The sequence below is a fragment of the Saccopteryx bilineata genome, chromosome 7 (genome assembly GCF_036850765.1).
Source record: "Saccopteryx bilineata isolate mSacBil1 chromosome 7, mSacBil1_pri_phased_curated, whole genome shotgun sequence".
Classification (NCBI taxonomy): domain Eukaryota; kingdom Metazoa; phylum Chordata; class Mammalia; order Chiroptera; family Emballonuridae; genus Saccopteryx; species Saccopteryx bilineata.
The window spans coordinates 25,412,079-25,437,173 of record NC_089496.1 but is presented as its reverse complement, the minus strand read 5'-3'; the positions used below and the strand labels follow the sequence as shown (position 1 = coordinate 25,437,173).

The following is a 25,095-nucleotide window of genomic DNA, read 5'->3' as shown; positions in this document are numbered from 1 at the left end:
ACATAATACCTAATCTATGGTAATTGGGTCTCCTGCATAACAGGAGATAGGTTGTTTTTATTAATCTTTTGCAAATTAACAAGTATAAAAGTAGAATTAAGTTTTCTTGATTAAAGATATTTTGTAACTACAGTAATCAGTTTAGCTTTTATTGGAGGTATTTTTCCATTTTTCTTCCCTTTGATAATAAAAAGAACTAACTTTTTGATAAAATTCCATAAACAAAAATTAGCTTTTAATAAAAGTTAAGTTGAAGAGAATGTTTCAGGGGACCAAGATAACTATTTCCTGTTGACAAGAATTGTTAACTGGCCAAGGATATTTTGGAGCCATTAACTTTTTTAAAAATTCAATAAATATACACTTAAAGCAGTAAATGCAGTTTCTGTTCCATGGGTTTTGTTTCTATAGGTTTTACTGCATCATTTAAGAGCTGTGGTAGTCTTGCTTTTGGCTTTATACAAGCAGTAGAAAAATTAAGAGAAAGAAATGAATGTCTTCTTTCTCCTTTATGCATTGATTTTAGTTAAAATTAGATTTTGAAGTTAAAAATTATGGTGATTCCATTGTCTTTTGTGTCCTCCTTCTGTAATCTACATAATGGTCTGGTCCTTTAGTAAAAGTTCTAGGGTTCAAATCAGCAAGGTGTGGACAATGTCAATTTTGCTGAAATAACTGAGAAATTTCAAAAATATATTACTACGTCTTATAGTTAAATGACTTCATGCTAATTCAAAAGAGAAGTGTTTTGTATTCCATACAACCAAACTGTCATTTATTTTCAACTCTGGCACAAATTATGTACCTTTATACAAACCACTTAACCTTTCCTTGCTTTTCAGTCTTCAAGAAAATACGAATATAATGTTTGATCATCATCAACCTTACTCATAGAATTACAATTCTACAGGATATTCAAGAATGTCAAATTACCTTAAAACAGTTGTACGAATAATAAATAATTGTGTACTCCCCGCAAATCACTTATTTATTAATTTGCAAGTTATTACTTTTGCCTTCTTAAAGGATGAAGTTTGTGCAATGGCTAATTTACATAATTTTCTATTTAAATGCATGTAATTAATGGTAGTAAAATTAGAAAATAATTCATGCTAACAATTTAGAGAATTAGAGTTTTCTTAAGTCTTTTTTCTACATAATGCAGTTTATACATAATAATCGGTCAGTTAGTCTATTAATAACTCAATTAGTCTAAAAAGTTTTATGACTTCATAAAGGTCCTTTCTTTGAAGGATTATAGGAATCCTCTTTGTAGTCAGCCTCCACTCTCCTGTATAATTGCCTTTAGCAGTCTGCTTTCACCAGAGATGAAATGCTTCCATTTTCTGAGTTCTCTGCTTCTTAACTATAGCAGAGTTTGTGGTAGGCATTGTGCATTGTCCTAGAATGCCTAAAGCGGTGCTCTTAGAGGATACCTCTCTTCAACTCTTACATGGAATACACACTTCAAATATACTCAACAGAGATACAGTAACTCTTTTAACATTCACAGGTTCACATGTAGTCACACATTTGGGCGACCACAAAATCAGAACTGTCTGTGCACACTTTGGAGACTGGGGACGTTGAATCTCACCGTATTTTTACAGAATACCTTTGGCATACTTTCATATAACTCATCTAAGTTTCAGTTGAAGCTGCCAGCAGTGCATGCACATTGTTTAAACTTAACCAGCTGGGACAGGCTCTGCAGATACTCTTAAATCTCCAAACCAGTGTAATATACACCAGTGCTTTCCCATATGTCATCTCCAGATTTCTTGCTAGTTTGTGTATGGCACTTTCTCCACCAACCATTTCTCTTCAAACCCAGTGAAGTCCATTGCTCTGTAGAAAGTTTAGCAGTGCCACAGAAGAGGGTAAAAACGAAGGCTAGAAAAGAAATGATTGTGTACATTGATGTTGATCAGTGTTTCTCAAATTATGTTCCACAGAAGGGTAAGTTGGGCTGACCAATGGGAGAATGGATTCCAACAACTTTATTTAAATACTGATTTTGAATTTTGATATCCTTGATATATGGCTTCTAAAGGGCTTTCTTTGTTCTCCTTGGTATTTTCATTTTGTCAAAATATATTGATTTAATCTATTAATAGGCTAGGTAGATGTTTCCTAGAGATACAGGAAATGAGGAAGTGGGTGGGGACTAATATAACTAATGTTACATTAGTTTCTAATGTAGAAAAGACCCAAATTAGTTTTAGCTGAAAAGTTAAAATAAAACTCATACACTCCCCACCAATGTGTATGAAATTGGATTTTTACTTTTGTGGGAAAGATTAATCTTTTTACTTTCATCATCAAAACCATAAATACATTGTTGGAAATGGAAAGAATAAACAAACCAAATATAAAAAAGTTTTAAAAGGCCTCCCTGAGACCACACAAGGATAAGAAGGGCTGATAGTTAATAATAAAAAGGAATGTAATTATTGAGATGAATTATTAAATAACGTCCCCAAATTGAATTAGAATTATTTCCTTAATATATTCAATGGAACTGAATTTTCTATTAAATCACTCGTAGTAACATTCCTATAGATTAATTTAATAAAAGTTTAAATAGTATTTAACTAGGACGTACTGTTTTCCACTTTAGATTCTTGTATTTGGAACACATTCTCTGGCTGAAATGATTTTAGATCAATGGTTTTCGAACTCCGCTTCTTGGAGATTTCTTAGAAATGCTCCAGGGCCTCCGCATGGGGGGCATAGAGGAAACAAAGCAGGAAGGATTCCCAGCTCCTTTGTTTCAACTGGGGCAACCTCATGATTATCTCTTTTGTACATCAAGAGTTCTGCTGAGGATTTCAATGAAAAGGAATTCCATTGCTGAAGAGAGAGAGAGGGGGAAAAAAAACTTTGAAAATCCCTGGCTTGGATTAAACCCTACTCTGTAGCAAGGGGCTAACTCCTAGAATTTCTTCCACACAAAAGCTAAATTGTACTTTTCTGTAAACCAACTTTAATAACAGCATTTTAAACTAAATGGGTATATGTGAGTGTTAATAAACAATGTACATTATGTGAATATCTGTACGTAACTTCACTTTTGCACGTATTCATTCAAATATTATTTATCCCATGTTTATTGGCAGGGTTACTAACAAAACAGGATGGTTCTTACAGTTAAGGCACTTTGGGCAATTAAACGTGTGAGGGGAAACAATGACAGGCAGCGTGGGAAGCATGCTAAATGGTAACCTGTTTGGGGCGGTGCTTAGATAGTGAGGAGGCATAGAAGGGGTGGTACTTGAAAGCTTATATTTTAATTAAAAATCATAATAGGTTAAAATGTAGTTAACAAACAAACATTTAGTTAACATTCCTGTGGGATATTTTTAAATTCTAAGAGTAATATGGGTTCACTGTTAAAAGACTTTGAGTTGAAGTTACAAGGACAAGTGGCAGCTAGTTGGGTACAAGACATGGCAGTGGGCCATGGTGGTGGTGGTTCTGTTCTGGGCGGTCTGAGAAGCCTCCACACAGGGACCAGATATTGATGATCTTCTGGGACACGCCAAAAAACCTGGAAACTTAGTAGGTATAAGAAAATAAGAATATGTGTGTTATTTGAATGATACAATCAGATGTGTGGCTTAGAAGGTCATCTGACAGCAGTGTGCGCAGTGGATTGCAAGGGAGCGGAGTGGCCGTGAGGAAGCACTTCAGATCAGTTGCAAAGATCCAGGTGAGCTGTGGAGATGGGGAAAAGGGTATCAGATTAAGAAAAACTGAGGAGAATCATCAAGAGTCCTAGGTGACTGGAGGCAAGGATCAAAGGAGAGGGAAGGGTCAGTGATGACTTCTCCATTTTGACCCATGCAGTTGGGTGGATGGCAACTGTCATTTCTCAGCGTAGGAATAGAGGAGCGCTGGTTAGCATAGTGAATGAAGATGATTATATATTTTGTTCTATGAGAGCATGTCAGTGTGATCTACACCTGGATCTGAAAGTGTGCAGGTTACAGACACAAGGCCTGGAGCCCCTGTGTTCACATCTCTCTCTGCCACTGCCTAGTTATATAGTCTTGGACCTCAAAGCCTGTTTTTTCATCTGTAAACTAAGGAAAATAATACCCACTTCCTAGGGTTTGTTGTGAGGTAGAATACAGCATGTAATAGCAGCTCCATGAATGTTACCAATATTGTTGTTATTTATCGTCTGCAGACCTCATTTTCCTCATCCATAAAGTCATGATGGTGGGCTGCGTGCTGGATTAGATGATTTTTAGGGTCCTTTCTCACTGTAAATTTTTTCATTCTAATTATGTCAGCATTGTTTACATGTGTGTATGCAAACACAGTTTTACTAAAAAATGTTAATCATTTCTTTCTAGGAACTTGCCACATCAGACTCAGATTCCTCAACAGCAGACTACAGGTGAGTGCTACATAAATGGATGTACCAATAAGTTGATATTTATGCATGAAGTTAATAGATTAAAAGATAAGTATGGTACTATATAATTTATGAAGCTTTTACTGTACCAAGTAAGGCAAAACAATTGTGTCTTTCCTTAATCAGAGTTAGAACTTCAGAATAATAGCTTAGATTATTGTGTGGATTGGCATCAGAGTGATAAACACAGAGTAAATGATCTTAGAGCACAAGCATCGATGGAGGTCCTGTCTAATTAAGGAAGATTGAATAAAACCCCTTCCTTCAGCGAAGCTCCCTATTCTTTGCCTTGGTATGAAAGAGTCTTAGCTTAGATGCTTCCAGGATTTGTCTCAGTAAGTGAGCAGCTTGAAACTGACTCTTACAAAAGGAAACCATTGTGACTAATCACAGAGGCTTCAGGGGGATAAATGAGAAATGGTTGGCCTGTTCTAATGCCACTTAAAAAAGCTGTTATAATATGACCAATGACAAGATGGCGGACAATTCTCCCTGGACTATTCTGTGTCTGTAAGACTTGCTTTCTTTAAGTTTATTTCTTTCAAGTGTCCCTAAAAAATTTCTACAGCCAATTATTTCATTCATCTCAGTACTGAGTAGATAACTTATTCATGATTGTCTTCTAATTAGTGGTTGATTTCTAGTTCTAATTGCCAGGCAACCAGTAATGCCTTTTTAGCTCCTTTGGAAGATTAAGAGAAAATTTAAAAATGTAAGTTGGATGTGGAATTCTGAGTATGAATAATGGTATTGTGGGAGGGAAACTATTAAGTATGTCTCTTAAAAACTTTAGGCACATATAGAAACGTATTGGTTATTTTCATTCAAAAATTATCTTCTCTATTACTGCTTTCGGGAATTTTAAGGAGATTTTCGTTTGACAACTTTTCAAAGATTTGAGGCAAGTATAATGAAGTTGTTCATCAGATTTTAATTACAAGTTAACATTTATCAGAATTTCCCCCACAATTTTGAGTACTTATTTTAATTAAATGCTAACATGTTTCAGCAAGACTGTTCAATATATTGATGTAAGCATTCAGGAGATTGATGATGGAACAAACTTTGTTATAAATATGTTATCTAAGGAGCAAAGAAAGAAGTGAATCCCCACTACCTCTAATGTCGTACCTTTTATTTTTTAAAGAGGAAAAATTTTAAAGAATATTTCTACAATGGAAATGCTAAAACCTCTTCTTTTTACTCATAGACTTTCATCTTTCCTAAGATGGCTTTCCTCTGATTCTTAATTATGTCAAGCAAGGAGTAAGTAGTAGGGAGACATTTTCTGGCAAAATAGATATATTTTTTGAGTATTTTAAAAATCCAGATTTTATTCCCTCATTGAGGATATTCGGGAGATTTATTTGATGGTTATATATTAGATTTTTAGCAAGTAGACTTACTAGCATACTTCATTTTAGTAATAGGCAGCATGTCCAATTACAAGAACAAATTTATGTCTAAGTAAATGTGGTAAGAGCCAAAGGAGTTCCCTAGGGGTATTTCAGGTTTAAACTATTTTTAAAATTATTTTTCTAAAACAGGTTTTGGGGAGCAGGCATTTTGCTTCAGTGAAGAAAGCTTTGATCTCCTTTTTAGTTAATAGCCTGTTACTTTCTTGTTTTCTTGTATTTTTCTGTAATTTGGAGCATATTATTGACTAAAGTGCACTATTTTCTCATGGTTGTTTTCTTCCTTTATTTTGTTTTCGGTGATTCTTCAGAGGATCTAAGTGCTAAGAGAGAGAGAGAGAGCAAGGCCACGCTAGCATTTTTTTTTATAATTGTGATAGATTGTTGTGTTTCTGCCTCTGATAAATGAAAAATCAAATAGAGTCATGTCTCCTAGAGAGAAGAGCTCAGTGGACAGGTTACATTGTTTATTCCCATTCCATTCATTTGAATGAAAAAATAAAGCTTGTTTTCAGTATCTAAGTTCTTTTCTGCCCTTACGTGCATGGATTCAGCGCTGTGGATGTATTTTCCTGGGTGCAACACCTTTTCTGTTCCTCACCCTGGTCATCCTAGTACAACAAAGATGCAACTAGATTTGTGCGTGCTTATCATGAAATAATTTATTTTTCCCAAGTGCTTCAGAGCACTATGCTACTATGCTGAGTGTCACTGTTTTCTTTTTCTTTTTTTAATTAAATGTCATGGGGTGACAGTGGTGAATAACACTACACAGTTTTCATTGGGACAGTAACTTGAGCACAAGGTCCATCTCTTGGATACCCAGTCATTTCATTTGTAGCTTCCTATATGGAATTTGTCAGGGGAGAGTATATTTTGAAGTTTATTGTAGTTAGTTAGTTGTTTTCTTTCAAATGGTCATCAGAAGTTTCAGAAATGAACTAGCTGAGAGCTATGTAATCCTGACTTAAGCACTAGCTGGGATAATGGAGCAGTTAAAAGCTGACAAATAGCACTCACTTTTGGAGGAGGCCCAGGCCATTAGAACCAGTGCCCCTTCTGGTTTTCTCAATTTTTCTCAGTCCTTCCCCACCAACGTGATATTTTCTAAAATACCACTATTAAAAGGCACAGTCGTACATCCTGCCATCAGCCACATTCTTCCTGCTTATTATGGGAGGCACTTTCAGACCGTGCCTTTTGAAAAACACAGAACATTATAGCTTTGGCCCAAGAAGGAGGGGACTACATGGGAACTTTTTCTTTTTAACCAATTTTTTCAACCCAAATCCACAAGAATGGTTTTAAATTGTGTAGGGAGGATAGAAAAATCACTCCTTGCTATAATATGTTTTGCTCAAAATCTGCAAGTGTTCGTGCCCTTATGCACGCCCATGTTCATTCTCACACCGCAGGTAAATGGTATCCCTGAAGAGAGAAAACTGACCGAAGCAATGAATTTATAAATCAGACAATATAGCCGGTATAGCTTATTTTTTTCTTTCTTCCCATAATGCATGAGCTTTTCTGACATACATTGTGCATGTCGGCAGTATTAAATATGTACCAAATAATACAATATAACTTTCATTTTACTAATGTATTTCTTTTGTACTTAAAGCATTTTTGACAATTTGTAAAACACTGATAACTTTATATTTGTTACAATAAAAAAAAGTGATCTTTAAAATAAATATTATTAATGAAGCCTAACGCCTGGTGAAATTTACTTGAGAAGGTATTCGATTGCCTCCTATATTGTAGGAAGCTTTTGTTGCTAAGAAACAGGTTCATGTGTTTATTCTTCACAAGATTCTATTAAGCATTTCCTGTAAATGTACAAAATGTCCATGCTCAGTGTTCTAAGTAAGCACCCCACTTAAATAATACGTGTATGCTTGTGGTCCATTGGCCTGTTGTTTTATCTACACCACTTGTTGGAGTGTTTCACAGGGTAAACGTGGTTTTGTGGCTATGGGTCTGATGACGCTCAGTGAGTGAAGGGAATGCCAGGTTGCATAATTACCTGACTCTATAATTAGACGTTTGATTTAGAAGAAAGCCAGGAGCTATTTATTACTCAAAAAGGGAATCGCTATGTGCTGATGGTGACATGAATTAGCTCCAAACCCCCAGGCTCCCCTGTGATGACACTACTTTCAAAGCTGAGCGGAGTTTCTTCATATTGCGTCAATGTGCTCCGTGCATGCTGGATAACATGGCCTCAGACCCTTTAGCAGGGTTGCAGCAAGCAAACAGGGCCAGCCAGAAAATCACTTCTTACTCTGTTCTGGGGAGGTTTCTGTGGTACCCGTTAATTGGCCAGAGGACACACAAATACTACCTAAATCAGATTCCAGAATCCCCAAAGATTCTGTTAGTATTGATGCAACCATTTGTCTTCTACTTAGGGGGAATACTCCATCATGTCCTTGACATTGGAAATTCTGCTGATACTCCACTTCTTCCTGGACTTAACAGAGGATATAGGTTATCTGACTTTTTAAAAGTGTATCTCCTATTTCCTATTCTTACTTCTTACTGAGACAACTAGGACATTGCTACTTGCTGCTTTTCAGGACTGATCGTCTTAAGGTTGTACATGTATTGGGTCAGGTTCATGTCCAGGAGGAACGAAAGGTCACCATTGGCTCCGGATGACTAGATTGTGGCACAGCAGCAGAGAATTCATGAACTGTTGCTCCTGTCAGGTGGTGTGAAACTCCTCCTGGTAGTTCAGGTGAGCAGGAGCAAAGTATCACACAGTCCATAACTTGGGAATTGTAGGTCGGGGATCAGGAACTTGATTCATCTGTTTTAGGAAAGAAGCCACGGTGAGGATAGGAAAATGCACTTGGAGTTAGAACTAGTTTTCACATCGACCCTATTGAGGAATTCAGTGGGGATAAGAAGAATTAGTGGCCAGCATCTCACAAATCTTTGATAAGTGCCTTCATCTCTGCGATTTCCTCTGAAAAAGCAATCTTGCCTCTGACTTTATATTTTGATAGGGAGGGTCCAAATAATTTCCCAGTTGTTGTTGTTACTCTGATGGTCTTTACTTTATGGGTCAAAAAATGTGAGGACTCTGCCACACGCTGAGGACTTCTGCCCCAACTAAGCATCCTCACAGCGGGCACGGTTCGTGTGGGCTCGCAGTGGTGAATTTAAATTAAAATACCTTTTTTCCAGTTGACCACAGTAATGTCTTGCCCTAAAAAATCAACTGCACTGGCTTTCTACACATTCAGGAATTCAAGAAATCTCAAGATTCCAAGTAACCTCCAAAAATTTGTGACTTTTCCTTTCTCCAAGGTGTAGTCGCCCAATGAGTTATGACTTCTCTTTGGGGGAGTTCACATCTGTAAGTCTCCACTGGTGAGAGAAAAGAACACTAGATAAAAGTGTTGATGCTAGACTAAATTTGAGGCTAAGAGAATACTTAGAAGATAATTAAGTAGAAAAAAATGCCAAGGCTGGGGCTTCCAAATACAAATACACCAAGTAGGTGGGGTGTGGTACCTGCAGGGTGTGGTCCGAGATTCGAGCCATTACTGCCTATGTCCTGACTAGACAAAACTGAGTGGCTGAATAAAGTCTTTCAAGCAAGTCATTTTAAGATGGAACTGCTTTACCAATTTGCATTTCGGAATTCCCATGGCTGCTTATTTATTGCATGTTTAGTATGTTGATGTGAATCAGATCGTGTCTGGAAAATACCGTGGTGAGCCAGACAAAACACAGGCTCTGCCCTCAAGGAGCTTACATTCTAGTAGGAAAGACATTCAAAGACATTTTGCAGTCAAAATGCAATTGTGATGAACGCAACGAGGGAAAGTAATTGATGCTATCAAACCACAGGGGGGCTTGACCTTGTCAGCAAGGCCTGAGATTTCCTGAGGAACTTTGTGCTGATATCAAAAGGATGAGTAAAAATTCGTAAGGTAAAGTGGAGTGAGAAAGAATGCTCGAGGCAGAGAGGAGAACGTATCTCAGTCCTTTGGGGAGAAGAAATCCTGGTGAGTGTAGGGTTCTATTAGAAAGTCCAGTGCAGCCAGAGTATGGGAGACAGGGAGGGGATGTTAGGAGAGTGGAGGAAGGTGATCCAGGAGGTAAGTAGCTAGGGCCAAACCATGCATGATTTTAAAGGCAGAAAAAGTCTGAAGCGTATTAAGAATGAAGCATAGTGATGTGGTCATATTTTGCATTTTAATGCAATCAATCCAGCTCTTATGTAGAGAAGAGTTAAAGTAGGTGGACAGAGTGGGTGTGGACAGACCAAATAGGAGGCTATTGTAGACACAATTGGAGAAACAATAATTTTGATTAGAATAGTAGTGGAAGAGAGAACGGACTGATTCAAGAGCAATTGAGGACATAAAGAAAAATAGTTGTTATACATACTGTGAAATGGTGTTAAAGAAAGAAAGGGGTCAATTCTGATTGTGGGAGGAGAGTGAAATGCTGCAGTCCGCTGGGATAGAAGACACTAGAACACGTGACTTTGTGTGAAGATGTTTCATACAAGAAGCCAAAACAGAAAAATGCCAATCTTTTTTTTTCTTTTTTTTGTATTTTTTTTCCTGAAGCTGGAAACGGGGAGAGACGGTCAGACAGACTCCCACATGCGCCCGACCGGGATCCACCCGGCACGCCCACCAGGGGCGACGCTCTGCCCACCAGGGGGCGATGCTCTGCCCCTCCGGGGCGTCGCTCTGCCACCACCAGAGCCACTCTAGCGCCTGGGGCAGAGGCCAAGGAGCTATCCCCAGCGCCCGGGCCATCTTTGCTCCAATGGAGCCTTGGCTGCGGGAGGGGAAGAGAGAGACAGAGAGGAAGGAGTGGGGGGGTGGAGAAGCAAATGGGCGCTTCTCCTATGTGCCCTGGCCGGGAATCGAACCCGGGTCCCCCACACGCCAGGCCGACGCTCTACCGCTGAGCCAACCGGCCAGGGCCAAAAAAATGCCATGCTTTTTGAAAAAAAATTTTCATGGTGTTGAGATAATTTGCATATAACATTGTATAAGTTTAACATGTACAACATAATGATTTGATGTATTTATATATTGTAGAAAGATTACCACAAGTTTAGATAACATCCATCACCTAACATAATTACCAAGATTTTGTGTGTGTATGTGTGTCTGTGTGTTGAGAACATTGAAGATCTACTCTCTTAGAAACTTTGAGATATACAGTACAGTATTGTTAACTATAGTCAGTATGCTGTATTTAACATCCCAGAACTGATCTATGTTATAACTAGAAGTTTGTACCTTTTGATAACCTTCACTCATTTTCTCCACCCCCTACCTCTGGCAACCACAGATCTGATCTGTTTCTAAGAGTTTGATGTTTTTAGATTCCTCATGTAAGTAAGACCATACAGGATTTGTCTTTCTCTGTGCTCTTACAGTCCATCCATGTTGTTGCAAATGACAGAATTTCCTTCTTTGTGGCTGAATAGTATTCCATTATCTAATTTTAAATGTTTATTGAGCTCTTACATATGCCAAAGATTGTCATATATGTTGGGAATGTAGCTGGGAAGAGAAAGTGCCGATCGTAGCAGAGTATTTTATTGGATCAGAAATCTGTTCATTTGTGCTGCCCCAGTAACTAGCCTGTTGTCTGTTTTGTACCATTTTCAAATAATACACAATTCCTTTCTAATAAAACCAACTGCGGGTGAAATTGATTACTTTTATTGATAACTTCACAAAGGCAGCGAAACAACAGAAGTATTGAACTAGTTTGTCCTCCTCCAAACAAAACCAGATTGTTCATTTGGGAGGCGATCCCAGGAAAAGCCAGAGTGTAGAAACAGAATGAGGAGGTTCGGAGATTCAAAAGGAAAGCCAGCAAACAGTATGTCACTGCTCTTGCTATTATTCTAGAAAGCAGCCTCAGACCTACTGGAGATCCTCCGGTAAATTGTGCTGAACGCACCTCCGAATTTCCTCTCTGTGTAAGAATTACTTTCATGCATTGACTCACCATCCTAGAGTTCAGAGTTGCTCCAGGGGCATTAACTGCTTTGCATTTCTGGTCTTTGGTTATAAGCAGGCTGAACAAGAAGCCTCTAATTAAAAAAAAAATTTTTTAATACAGGAACAGCTCGATGTTCTTGTCTCTCTCTCTTTCTCTCTCTCTCTCTCTCTCGCTCTCTCTCTCCCCCTCTCCTGCTAAAATCAATAAATTTTTAAATGAAATATTTTTACAAGGCCCTGGCTGAACAGCTCAGCTGGTTGGAGCATCATCCTGGAGCACAAAGGTTGTCAGCTCTATCCCCGGTCAGGGCACATACAGGAACAGCTGCATGCTCCTGTCTCCCTCTCACTTCCTCTCTTGCTAAAATCAATACGTTAAAAAAAAATTTTTTTAAGGATGCCACTGTTATTTTTTTTTTTTAAAGATTTTATTCATTTTAGAGAGGGGAGAGAGAGAGAGAAGGGGGAGGAGCAGGAAGCATCAACTCTCATATGTGCCTTGACCAGGCAAGCCCAGGGTTTCGAGCCAGCGACCTCAGCATTCCAGGTCGATGCTCTATCCACTGCGCTACAACAAGTCAGGCTCAATTTTTTTAAAGTCTTACAAAAAGAACCTCCTGCTCTGAAGACAACCTTGCTGGGAGTGCTATGGAAATTTGAGGTCACAAACTCAGAAAGAAAGCTGAATGAGCTATTAGCAAAATGTCTGGATCAAGGGGCACTGCTGGATTTGCTTAGTATCATTGACCTACAGTGTTAAAAGTGACGTTTCACTGTGCAGGGCAATGAAGTCCACTTGTCATATACATGAGATTAGTATATAAAGAATTGCCTGATGAGTTTTTTGTTGTAATTGTTGTTTCATTACTGAAAACTCATGCCATGAGAGGATTGATTTTTTATTTTGGGAAGAATTATTTGTGTGCTGTGTTGATGTGACAAATATACCCCTGAATTTACAATAACACAGTAAAAGTTTACTGGTCACTCATAGCATAGCCCAATGCAAATAGGTCAGTCTTCCTCCAACTTGTGTCCTTGATGATCTGGAACACATGCTATTCAAGATTTCTGTGGAAAACAAAACGAGAGTTGAAGGGTCATGTGGAATGTTTTTCAGAGCTGGGCTTCAAAATGGCTTCTATCCCTTACATCCAGCCTCCCTGAGCTGGTAATGTCATGTTCCACAAACATAATTCATCTGGATGCTCTGAATGTAATCTTCCCATGTACTCAGGAAGAGGAAATAATGTGGTGACTGTGAGCATGTGGAGGGCACAAAACGTGTGATAGGTGCTTACGGATTAACAGCTCTCCTATGTAACAATGAAAAACATAATTATGTTGTGTGGAAAACAGCTGTGTTAGGCTTGCTCGCTTGCACTTTGCATGATTAGTTCGTGAGCACGTGGCAGAGCCCTGTCTGTGTAGCCTGCAGAGGCTGTGGAACCTTCCCTCAGGGCAGTTTGCTCGCCCACCACTGCAAGGAGCCGTCTTCCTGGTCACTTGCCCGCCACCAGGAGAAGCAGTTTTCCCTGCCTGTGTGCTTGTCCGCACTGTGAGACTCTGTTCAACGGGAACGGCCCAACGCCTTCCAGCTCCGCAGTTTCTCTACTATCTGCCTGAATCCAGCATGAACCTGCCTGGCCACGGTCACCAGCATTACATACGTGATTAAGTTCTGTCATCCCCAATGACTTAAACTGTGAGTTAGATCTTTTAATTCAGTGGAACAACGAAGAAACTACCTCAATATAATAATCAAGGTAGGTAAAGTAATTTTGGAGACACATTGCATTGAATTCTTATAGAAAAATATATGATTACAAGCTCACAATTTCTTGTCTGCAATTCCCAAATTCGAACATCTTAATTCTTTTTATAAGTTTATAACAAACCCATTTATTGGTAGAACCTGACCTCAACAAAAATGAGGACTCTTATGTTGTCTTTCTTGATCCTTCTTGGTGTGATATTTTGCTATGGAATTTGTAACATTTTATTACAGGGTATTGCCCTTACCCTACTGAATATGGTATATAATATAAGGAACATAACTTATATTCATTACATTTATAAAATCTGCACACACTTGGATACTAAAATATAACTGGTCCCTAGTGTTTCCAGTAATGTATTGTAGACTTACATTACTAATTTTATAACTATTATGTGTAATTTGTGTATGATTTTATATGATAAGCTTTTTATCACCTAAATTTGGAGTCCTTGTGTGTGCCTAATGCAAATTAAGTGGGCAAACAATGAGGAAAGACTGAGATAAACTTGTCTAACAGAATAATGTATCCCTGTTTCTTTTGCCCCCAAAACATATCAAAGTATCTTATTGAATTAAGTATCAAGGTCATTTCATTCATTTATTCATGAATAATCACTTAGGACTTAATATGTTCTAGACATTGAATTGCGCTTGGAAAATAAAAGTTCAAAATGTGTTATAAAAGAATAAATAAGGGCTAGTGCACTATCTGGCACTAGTTGGTGCTAAATAAATATTTGCTGAGGAAATCAATCTCCTGTCAGTTACTAAAAGGCTAGGAAGGTTAAAGAAGTGTTGTAATAGAGAGTGGGGAAAGTGGCTACTTATTAAATGATCAAAACAGGTCTGTTTTAAGAGAAAACATTGAAGATAAAATTGAAAGAATGATCATGAGCCAGTCATGCTCAGTAATCTTGCCAATCGAAAGAGTGTGTGGACCCAGAAGCAATGGAAGGAACAGGGGAGTTAGAGTCTCTGCCCATCCTCTCTTGCTTTCCTGGCAGCCCTCCATGTCTTCCCGAGGCAACCCTCCCTGCCATACGGTCAGTCCCGGTGCTTCGCTTCAGTCGGCTCCATACCCCTCTCAAGATCTCAGGTCTAGCTCCTCAGAACTCTGCTTCCCGCTAGACGAGGTTCAGATCTCTGCCCGGGTACAGCGGCCGAGATATTAACAGTGTTACTGAGGCTGCTGAGGGAGAGGAATGTGCTCTTTCCTGATGTCCTTGAATCAAGGCCAACAAAGCACAAAAGAGGGGAATCAACAGAATGGTCAGAAAATAGTTTTTTTTGTGCTACAGGCAGTTGAGTCCAGTTTTCTGGCTCTCAGCAGTGTGAAGGGCCTCAGTGTAGTTGGAGCATTTTGAGTGAGAGAGAAATTGGACTAAAGATAATTCATGTACAAATGTACCAAACCAATACAGGGTATACCTGAAACTTCCTCAGTGTTATATGTCAACAATATCTCAATACAAATAACAATAAAAAAATTAAATTGTATTGAAAATGCATAAAAGAAAAAGCTGATAGCTTAAAAGATTGTTTTCTAAAGTTAATTCTGCAGATGTAAAAAATAGTCCTTTTAATATTATAGGCTTTTATCAAGCAGTTTGGATTTTATTCTAAGAGCATTGGAAATTAAACATTTGAAATAAAAAAGTAACATGATCCCATTTACATTTATTTTATTATTATTTTTTTAAATCACTCTGGGCCAGCAAAAATGGTAAAGACCACTGAAAATTCTCTCCTCCATAGTAAATCAATGAAGAAACTGGCAAAAATGGTCAAAATGAACATTTCCGAACCTCTGGGAGTTAACCAAATGTCTATAGCACCCAGGGGGAGTTTTCTCGCGGAAATAGTTGAATCTCTGCAGCAGGAGCAGCAAGCTTCCTGGTGTTTTAACCTTCCTCATTCTCACCCTCTCTGGCTCCGAAGGCACTTTGAAAACAACATGCAATTATGATGAAAACCAGCAGCCCAGTAGCCAACAAAGCCGACAGAATGAGGTTGGGGTTGCTTCAAAGCTTCTTTCCAAGGCAATTGTCATTATATGTAACCAGTCTGGTGGTGGTTGGAGCTCCACTGGCTTGCAAGACTGTCTTTATTTACCCGACTCAGAGCTTGCCCAGTAAAAAAAAAAATCTGGGGTGTTTGCAAAAATAGAGACAAATTATGATCTTTTCCCCAGCTGCCCAGAGTGCTGGGTAAAAGTTGGGATGAAGGATGGGAGCAGAGGAGTGATTCTTCTCTGAGTATTTTTGGTATGACTCTAACTTTTAGAACCATATTAATGTTTTACATACTTTGAATGGATGGATGAGAGAATGAATGAATGACTATTCCAGTAATAGGAGTACCCAACATGAAACAAAAAACAAATGAATCCACACTAAGTTATGGAAATGTCTGACCGCTATGCTGTACAAATGAACCTAATATTTAATGTTAGCTATAATTGAAAACATTAATTTAAAAAATTAATCCAGCCTGACCAGGCGGTGGTAAAGTGGATAGAGCGTTGGACTGGGATGCAGAGGACCCAGGTTCAAGACCCTGAGGTCGCCAGATTGAGCGCGGGCTTATCTGGTTTGAGCAAAAAGCCCACCAGCTTGAGCCCAAGGTTGCTGGCTCCAGCAAGGGGTTACTCGGTCTGCTGAAGGCCTGCTGTCAAGGCACATATGAGAAAGCAATCAATGAACAACTAAGGTGTTGCAACACACAATGAAAAACTAATAATTGATGCTTCTCATCACTCTCCGTTCCTGTCTGTCTGTCCCTGTCTATCCCTCCATCTCTCTCTGAAAAAAAAAAAATTAATCCAGCTGTATGCAAAATGAATAACATAATTGAACTCAAGTGGTGTGGGTAGAACTCACTTAAATAATTGGAATATAGTATTTTGACTATTTGCTTGAAGGTAAAAACAAAAATAAACGTAAGTAAATATTATACTCCAGTAAGAAGCTTCTTTTTTCCCCCCTCTGTGGTATGGGTTCAAAGTGCAGAAAACTAGGTTGTCTTTTAGACTTTTCCAAGTCAGTAAAGATTTTGTGGATTATGGGAGCCATGTTTGTCCCCTCTGGAGAAGGGAGTTATAAACTGAAATAGGAAAGGCTGAAATGAACTCGAGTGTTGAAACGGAGTTGGAGAGGTCAGTCTAAACCCGTAGCTTTGAATAAACAAGGAGATAGAAGACGTATGCGTGCGTGCATACACACATCTGCATATCTCCTTGTTCTATCTACTGAGAGAATCTAGCAGCAGTATTACCCCATCACACATAGCAGCCAAATCTTGATTTCTAGAAGCCAGGGCTCCTTGAAGAAATAGCTGACTTCAGGGCTGGGGCAGGCAAAGTACTAGATGACTTCGGGATAGTTTTCTGTGCCAAAAAAATAAGAAAATGCTCAGAGAATAATGGAAGTTTATTAAAACAATTCAGGGGCTGGCTAGAAGTGGCTCATGCTGGTATGGGACAACTTGGTTAACTAAGTATAGCCCTGTATTATAAATAATGTATTTATTATAAGAGTCCTTGAGTCTATACGTACTGGTGTTAATGGATGAATAAATGAATGAGTGCTTTCTTACAGTAGAATGTAGATGATATAATGGAACTATAAATTCATGATTTTATTATACAAGCACCATAGAACTATCTCTTTAACACAAGAACCATAAATATATATCATAATTCCATGTAAACCAAGATCTGGGCACTCCACATCCTAAGGTACCATTGCTTCTAACTCCTCCCAATGGACAGAGCTAGAAAAAAATACATAGAGATATATATACGTCCACACACATCTTCTATCTCTATGGTATAATATATAGCATATATGGTATTTACATAGTCTCAAGATATCCCCCCACATGTTCCCCTTGGCAACTACCATTCTACTATGTGCTTTTATAAGTTCAACTTTTTAAGATTCCATATACAGGGTGGGGCAAAGTAGTTTTACAGTTGTGAGTATGCAAAACAATTTATTCTTGTATTATTTATTAATTATTATTGTATTTTTAATATGAACTGTAAACCTACTTTTGCCCCACACTGCACTATTTTCCCCCTTTACATACATACATACATACATACATACATATGATAAAGTTTACTTTTTTTAATTATTTTTTTATTTTTTTGTATTTTTCTGAAGCTGGAAACGGGGAGAGACAGTCAGACAGACTCCTGCATGCGCCCGACCGGGATCCACCCGGCACGCCCACCAGGGGCGACGCTCTGCCCACCAGGGGGCGATGCTCTGCCCCTCCAGGGCGTGGCTCTGCCGCGACCAGAGCTACTCTAGCGCCTGGGGCAGAGGCCAAGGAGCCATACCCAGCGCCCGGGCCATCTTTGCTCCAATGGAGCCTTGGCTGCGGGAGGGGAAGAGAGACAGAAAGGAAGGAGGGGGGGTGGGGGGTGGAGAAGCAAATGAGCGCTTCTCCTATGTGCCCTGGCCGGGAATCGAACCCGGGTCCCCCGCATGCCAGGCCGACGCTCTACCGCTGAGCCAACCGGCCAGGGTGATAAAGTTTAATTTATAGATTAGGCACAGTATGATATTAACATAATATATATATAAAATAAAATAGGACAATTATAGCAATATACTGTAATAATAGTTATATGAATGTGGTCTCTCAAAATACTGTACTGAACTCACCTTTTCACTTAAAGGAAACAATCTTTTTACTTATAATTTTACTTAGAAAATTAAATTTAATGGGGTGATATTGATCAATAAGAGTACATAGGTTCCATGTAAACATCTCTACAGTATAGCATTTGAACTGTTGATCGCATTGTGTGCCCATCACCAAATATCAAACTGTTTTCTGTCATTGTATATTTGTCCTTCATTACTCCCCTCCCCCAATTAATCTTTCAGCTTCTCTTTGGCATATCAGAATTGCCAGCATCACTACTTTTGTGTTTTGTAAGTAAAATAAAGATTACTTTTCACAAGTACTGTCATACTTCTACAGTCAGTCACTTAGGAGCTATCTGGATTATGAGAATAACAGGTGAATAGTGTGTACAGTGTGGATACCCCAGACAAAGGATGATTCACACCTTTGGCGGCACAAAGTAGGATGGTGTAAAATTTCATCATGAGACTTAGAATGGATGCCATTAAAAACTTATAAATTGTTTACTTCTGAAATTGTCTGTTTAACATTTTTGGACCTTGATTGATCATAGGTAACTAAAACCACATAAAGTAAGACTGCATAGGAGGAACAGCTGTACCATGTTGTGAGCAACTATAGAGGAGGCTACATGGCAAGGGACTGAGAACAGCCTCTAGGAGCTGATTTTGTCCCCAACGTATTGCCACCAAGAGAGCAAGTACTGCAGTACCACAACCCCAAGGAATTTAATTCTTCCAACCATCAGTAAGCTTAGAAGAGCATTCTAAGTCTTAAATGAAACCATAGCCCAGTCTAACACCTTGATTTCAGCCTGGTGAGACCCTGAGCAGAGGGCTCACCAAATCCACACCCAGACTCCTGGCCCATGGGACCTGTAAGGTAATTCGTTTGTATTGTTCCAAGCTGCTAAGTTTGTAATAATTTATGTACAGCAAATGAAAACAAATCAATGACTGCAGTATGTCTCCAATGCTTCACTCTTCCTTAAAAAAAGCATTTATTGTCTTAATCAAGTTCACGTCCCACCCTTCTGTGTTGATTGTGGGAGAGGAGCAGATTACTCACAGTTTTTGTGTATGTCTCTGTATCAAGAGGAGCTACAGCCAAGGAGAAGTATCTGAACTTGGTATAAATCATAAAATCCTGTACTTTTTAGGATGTTGCCATGTTTGGATGAGAAGTTGGAGCCCTGAAAAGGGTTTAGTGTACTTTGCATGTAGAAGGAACATAAATAATCAGGAGCAGTGTGCAGACTATGGCAGGTGGTGGCATCTAGCTGCCCCATATCCACAGTCTACCCTGTGATCTTATATTCTTCTACCACTCTGATTTAGGGCTCAGCCAGTTTAGCAATTGCATCACTAGGAATGGCTAAATTGAGTTACTCTTGTCTGCATTTCTGCCGTGCTATGAGACTGTGTTCACACCAGCCTATTTAAATGAGATAAATTTGGAAGAAAACAAGTTTTCCCACCATCTTTGCTAAAACCATCCTAGATCAGCCAGTAGTTAGTCAACTAGAGTTTGTGGACATGACAGATACAAGCTCTTTCAAGAAAAAGATTCTGTCTAATCCATGATTACCATCTATCAAGATGTAGTATTAATGTGCATTGCCATGTCTCACTAGGAATTCCATGGACGGTCAATAGAGAATTCCTCTGTCTCAATGACTCCTACTCCGTGGTTTGGCTTAGGAGCACATGATCTCAAATTCAGTTCCCTGAACACACAGAGGGAGCAATTTAATTATTCACATTAATTTTTCAGTAATGTTCTGACATGAGGAATTAGCACAGGTAAATTAGGTCAGAAGTCTGACTATTTACTTTTGAAATGTGTTTGTTCTCTTTTAGGTTTATCTAAGATAGCTCTTTGTTACACATTGACCTAAAACAAGACCCCTGGACCTCTTATCTTTATATGTAACAGAACCTTTGACCACTTTGCACTGATACAGATATTACCAACCATGTGTATACACATACTTAGTTAACAGTTTACTAATACTATCTGTTCTAGCCAATAAAACATGTTTCCAAGTCTTACCACAAACTTACATACACAAAAATTTGGCAGATGGCATTGACATTACTGAGACAGCATGTTTACCTTGCTCTTGACCTTAGCAAGAATTGACCTTTGTCACTAGGAAAAAAAGGTTCAAAACTAAACCCTTGACTTTATCCTTGATGTTTATTCTTTACTCAACCTTCTCAAACTCAGTCAATGGATCAAAAATACACACAGGGCCCTGGCCAGTTGGCTCAGTGGTAGAGTGTCAGTCTGACATGTGGATGTCCTGAGTTCAATTTCCAGTCAGGGCACACAGGAGAAGCATTCATCTGCTTCTCCATCCCTTCCCCGCTCGCTCCTTCCTTCCTTCCTTCCTTCCTTCCTTCCTTCCTTCCTTCCTTCCTTCCTTCCTTCCTCCCTCCCTCCCTCCCTCCCTCCCTCCCTCCCTCCCTCCCTCCCTCCCTTCCTTCCTTCCTTCCTTCCTTCCTTCCTTCCTTCCTTCCTTCCTTCCTTTCTTTCTCTTTCTCTATCTTCCCCTCCTGCAGCCATGGATTGATTGGAGTGAGTTGGCCCAGGAGCTGAGGATGACTCCATGGCCTCTGCCTCAGGTGCTAAGAAGAACTCTATTGCTGAGCAACAGAGCAATGCCCCAGATGGGCAGAGAATTTCCCCCTAGTGGGCTTGCCAGGGTGGATCCTGGTCGGGACACATGTGGGAGTCTGTCTTTGCCTCCCCTCCTCTCACTGAATAAAAACAAAAAACCCACCCAGGAACTATAACTCTGGAAGTCAACTTTATTTCTCCTTTCCCCCTATTTCTAATCTATCAGCAAATGCTATCAATTCTATGGATAAAATATTTCTCAAAGACAAACACACTGCTCTCTGTTTCTTAGTCTCCATTCTACTTTGGAACAGTTACTCTTCTTTCCTCTGCATTAATGTCTTGCCCTTTTAGCCATTCTTCAAATTTTAGTTAGAATGTTATTTTTAAGAATTTTTATTTTGAGCTAATTTCAGAGTTGTCAACGTTACTGTTTTTTCCTATGTAATTGCTAAATATTGATATAATAAAATCTCAAAGAAGTATTTGCAACACTATTTACAATAGCCAAGAGGTGGAAGCAACTCAAATGCACATCAACAGATGAATGGATGAAGAAAATCTGATAAAGACATACAATGAGGCCCTGGCCAGTTGGCTCAGTGGTAGAGCGTCGGCCTGGCGTGCAGAAGTCCCGGGTTCGATTCCCGGCCAGGGCACACAGGAGAAGCACCCATCTGCTTCTCCACCCCTCCCCTTCTCCTTCCTCTCTGTCTCTCTCTTCCCCTCCTGCAACCGGGGCTCCATTGGAGCAAAGATGGCCCGGGGCACCGGGGATGGCTCCTTGGCCTCTGCCCCAGGTGCTAAGTGGCTCTGGTCGTGGCAGAGCAATGCCCTGGAGGGGCAGAGCATCACCCTCCTGTGGGCGTGCCGGGTGGATCCCGGTTGGGTGCATGCGGGAGTCTGTCTGACTGTCTCTCCCTGTTTCTAGCTTCAGAAAAATACAAAAAAAAAAAAAAAAAAAAAAAAGACATACAATGAAGTATTATGCCACCTTAAAAAAGAAAATTTTGTCACATGCTTCAATATGGATGAACTTCAAGGACATTATACTAAGTGAAATAAGCAGATAAATACTCTTATAGTATATTAACAACAAAAACCAAAAACTTCTACAAAGCAAAAGCACTATAAGCAATGCAAAAGACAGACTGAGGAAAACTATTTCTATATCTCATATCAGAGACAAAGGGCTAATCTCCCAAACATGTAAAGGATTCCTCTAAGTTGATAGGAAAAGGGCCAGCAATAGACAAATGACCCAGCAATAAAAGCAAAATGTTCACAGAAATGAAAATATTCCTCGTAAAGATATGACAAGAAGCAAACTCATAACACATGTTAGGGGTGTGAGGCTGTAGGACACAAGCCTTGTGCATTGCTGACTGGGAGTAGAAATCGCTCGAGTCCCTACGAGGGCAATCTTGCAGTAAATATCAAAGTGAAAAAGGCATATACCCTATGTATGATCCAGTAGGTTCCATCTGGGAACTTCCAGATACATTGGTGGAAAATGACATATAAATAAGGCTATCACTGTAGTATTATTATTAATAAAGGAATGGTGGATTTTCTTATTAATAAGGATGTAATGGTTAATACAGGAACCAATAAGAGAATGATGCATTGATATGGGGGACTTGTGCCAGATAACACTATACAATGGCAACAAAGAATGCATCGGAAAACTATATACATTGATAGGGAAAGATTTCCAAAAACTATTGCTAAGTAAAAAAAAAAAAAAAAAAAAAAAACTATAGAAAATTGGATAGCATGGAGTATTTTATGTTAAGAGACAAGGACAGCCTGAATGGCTGGCTCAGAAGATAGTGTTCGGCTCTGCGGATGGATGTCCTGGGTTTGATTCCAGTCAGGACACACAGGAGAAGCCACTGTCCTCTTCTCTCGCTTCCCCTTCCGCAGCCAGTGGCTCTATTGGTTCAGGCATGGCCCCCGGCTGAGGATAGCTCAGCTGGTCTGAGCCTTAGTCCCAGACAGGGGTTTCCGGTTGGATCCCGGTCCGGGCACGCATGAGAGATTCTGTCTCTTTATCTCCCCTCACTTAAAAAAAAGGGGGGGAGGAGGAAGGGGGAGGAAAAGAAAGAAAGAAGACACAATATAGTGTGCAGAATTGGGTACCTGAAACCTGTATAATTATGTTAACCAGTGTCACCTACCAGTGTCACCCCAATAAATTCAATTTCAAAAATAACATATTCTTATTTCCTGGGAGAATACATAAAAAGCTAGTAAAAGTGGCTCTATATGTAGTGGGGAAGTAGTAATCGTGAATAATTAAGCTACTGAGGAACTATGGAGGAAAATAAAACTTTTCACTATCTGCCTTTAATATTATATTTTTTTGTTTTTGTTTTTTGAGTCATCTAAATATATTTCCTATTCAAAAATAAATGCAAAGAAATAATGAAGGAAGTTGACCTTGAAAGAGGAAGCCAGGGGCTGGGACTGGTGGGCTGGCGCCAGTATACATTCCTATTTCTGCTATCTGCACATATCTCCCCTGGTATTTTAAGGATGACCAGAATGTTGAGAGAGAGGCTTACCAACTAACCCTGGTGTCTTCTTTCTATCTCCCCTTATAACTCCGCTGTTATTTTCAAGGCTAGCACCTTGCCAAAAATGAAGTGTGCACATGCTTCATGTGGGAAGTGATGGGCATTTTAATTTTTGTTCCAATTATATGCCCATTCCTTTTACATGTCCCGTTCTCTGATAATATTACAACTCTGAGGGGAGAATTATAGATAAGCACTGGGATGGTAAAAGCAGGGTAAAAAGGTTTAATCAGTTGAAGAGAAATACAACCTAGATGATTACGACGTGTTAGAAATAAGAAAAATCACAGCACGAAATAGTCATGAACAAAATAATATAAAAAAGGTAGAATAAACATGGAAGTGTAAAACTGCTCTGGTGATATGTGGTGTACAGCTATTCTGTGTGGTTGATTGAACGTGCAGATTTAACATTACTTGACAGGGGACCTCCCGTTAGGCGAAACATTTTCTCGGCATATTGGAAACCAGAAGACCCACCGTGCTGCCTACCACGCCATGAGGAGCCGCGGGGTAGAAAAAACCTGGCCAAGATGCTCCTCAGGAAAACTCTTGAAATTTGCTCTTAATTGCAGACAGATGGGCCTCTGGTGGCCCAAACTTCTGCTCCACGGAGTACTGGCATTGTTATTTCATCCCACAAAATATTAATATTTAAGGGAGGTGTAACCCAAAGCCCACAGTTGCATGTTAAAAAAAGAAAAAGAAAGCAAGAAAGAGAGAAAGAGAAAGAGAGAGGAACTCCACCAACCTCCTATAGAATGACCAACTTTGAGCAGTGTTGCTTCCGAATGTGTTCTCCAAGTTAAACTATTTATGTACTATAGCCCCAAATAACCAAGTTATGTGCTGTATGGAATCATAAACTATAAACCAGCCATAAATTGGAGAAAGTCTTGTTTTTTATTGAGTTACTTTTGTTGTTGTTATTGCAAAGACAGATATAAGATGACTTACAGGACTAGTCAAAACATAGCCAGATAATGTCGTTCAAAGTAGATAAAAGGGGACAGGGGGCCAAGAATGAGGCTAATGTAAATAATGAAGACCAAACTGCCCTGTTCTCTGGGATGGAGCACAACTTTAGCTCTAGGTTTTTATCAGCAAATGTGAAAAGCCAACCCACAGTGTCCATACGATAGTAGCAAATGAACTACCTGATCAGGAGAAAGACAAATATGTCAATACAAAGTCCAGAATAAAATTACCCTTGAGAGTCACATAAAGAGGCCATTGTACCATGGACTCAATATTCTTACAGTTGACACAATGATGAATTTCATACTGCTTTGTAGAGTGCCCTCAATGCTGGCCAATGGCTTCAGACCAGAGAAATTCTAGGATTACATGGGGGCGGGAATGCACAGGTGGACTTTGCTAGGTGCTATGGGGTACATTTTAAAGGATCTGAGGACATGATAAAAAGCAAATCCTTAATGTTCCTTCTTAAATACTGTTTGCCACGGCCGAACCCGTCACTGATAGAGGTGAGGAAGCTGGGAGGAGTGAATAACTATGCCTGGAGTTCAGCTATTCCAGGAAAAAAGGAAAAGTGGTTTGATAGGACATTGAACTAGTGCAGGAGTGACATTTCTGAGGGGAAATTTGAGTCCAATTATCAGTAGTT

The 25,095-nt window shown here is 39.3% G+C and overlaps 1 protein-coding gene across 3 annotated transcripts in view; it reads left to right on the top strand.

Moving 5' to 3' along the window:
• SGCE (sarcoglycan epsilon) overlaps nucleotides 1–7,545 on the top strand; it is a 72,503-nt gene extending 64,958 nt beyond the window's left edge. For 2 of the 3 annotated variants that reach the window (XM_066239950.1, XM_066239947.1), the window contains 3 exons: nucleotides 4,362–4,405; nucleotides 5,290–5,324; nucleotides 7,254–7,545. In XM_066239950.1, coding sequence (XP_066096047.1) covers nucleotides 4,362–4,405; nucleotides 5,290–5,324; nucleotides 7,254–7,304 — 130 coding nt within the window. In that variant the 3' untranslated portion in view covers nucleotides 7,305–7,545. The remainder of the gene's footprint in view (nucleotides 1–4,361; nucleotides 4,406–5,289; nucleotides 5,325–7,253) is intronic. The other variant, XM_066239949.1, reaches the window with a different exon arrangement.
• The last annotated feature ends 17,550 nt before the right edge of the window (nucleotides 7,546–25,095 follow it).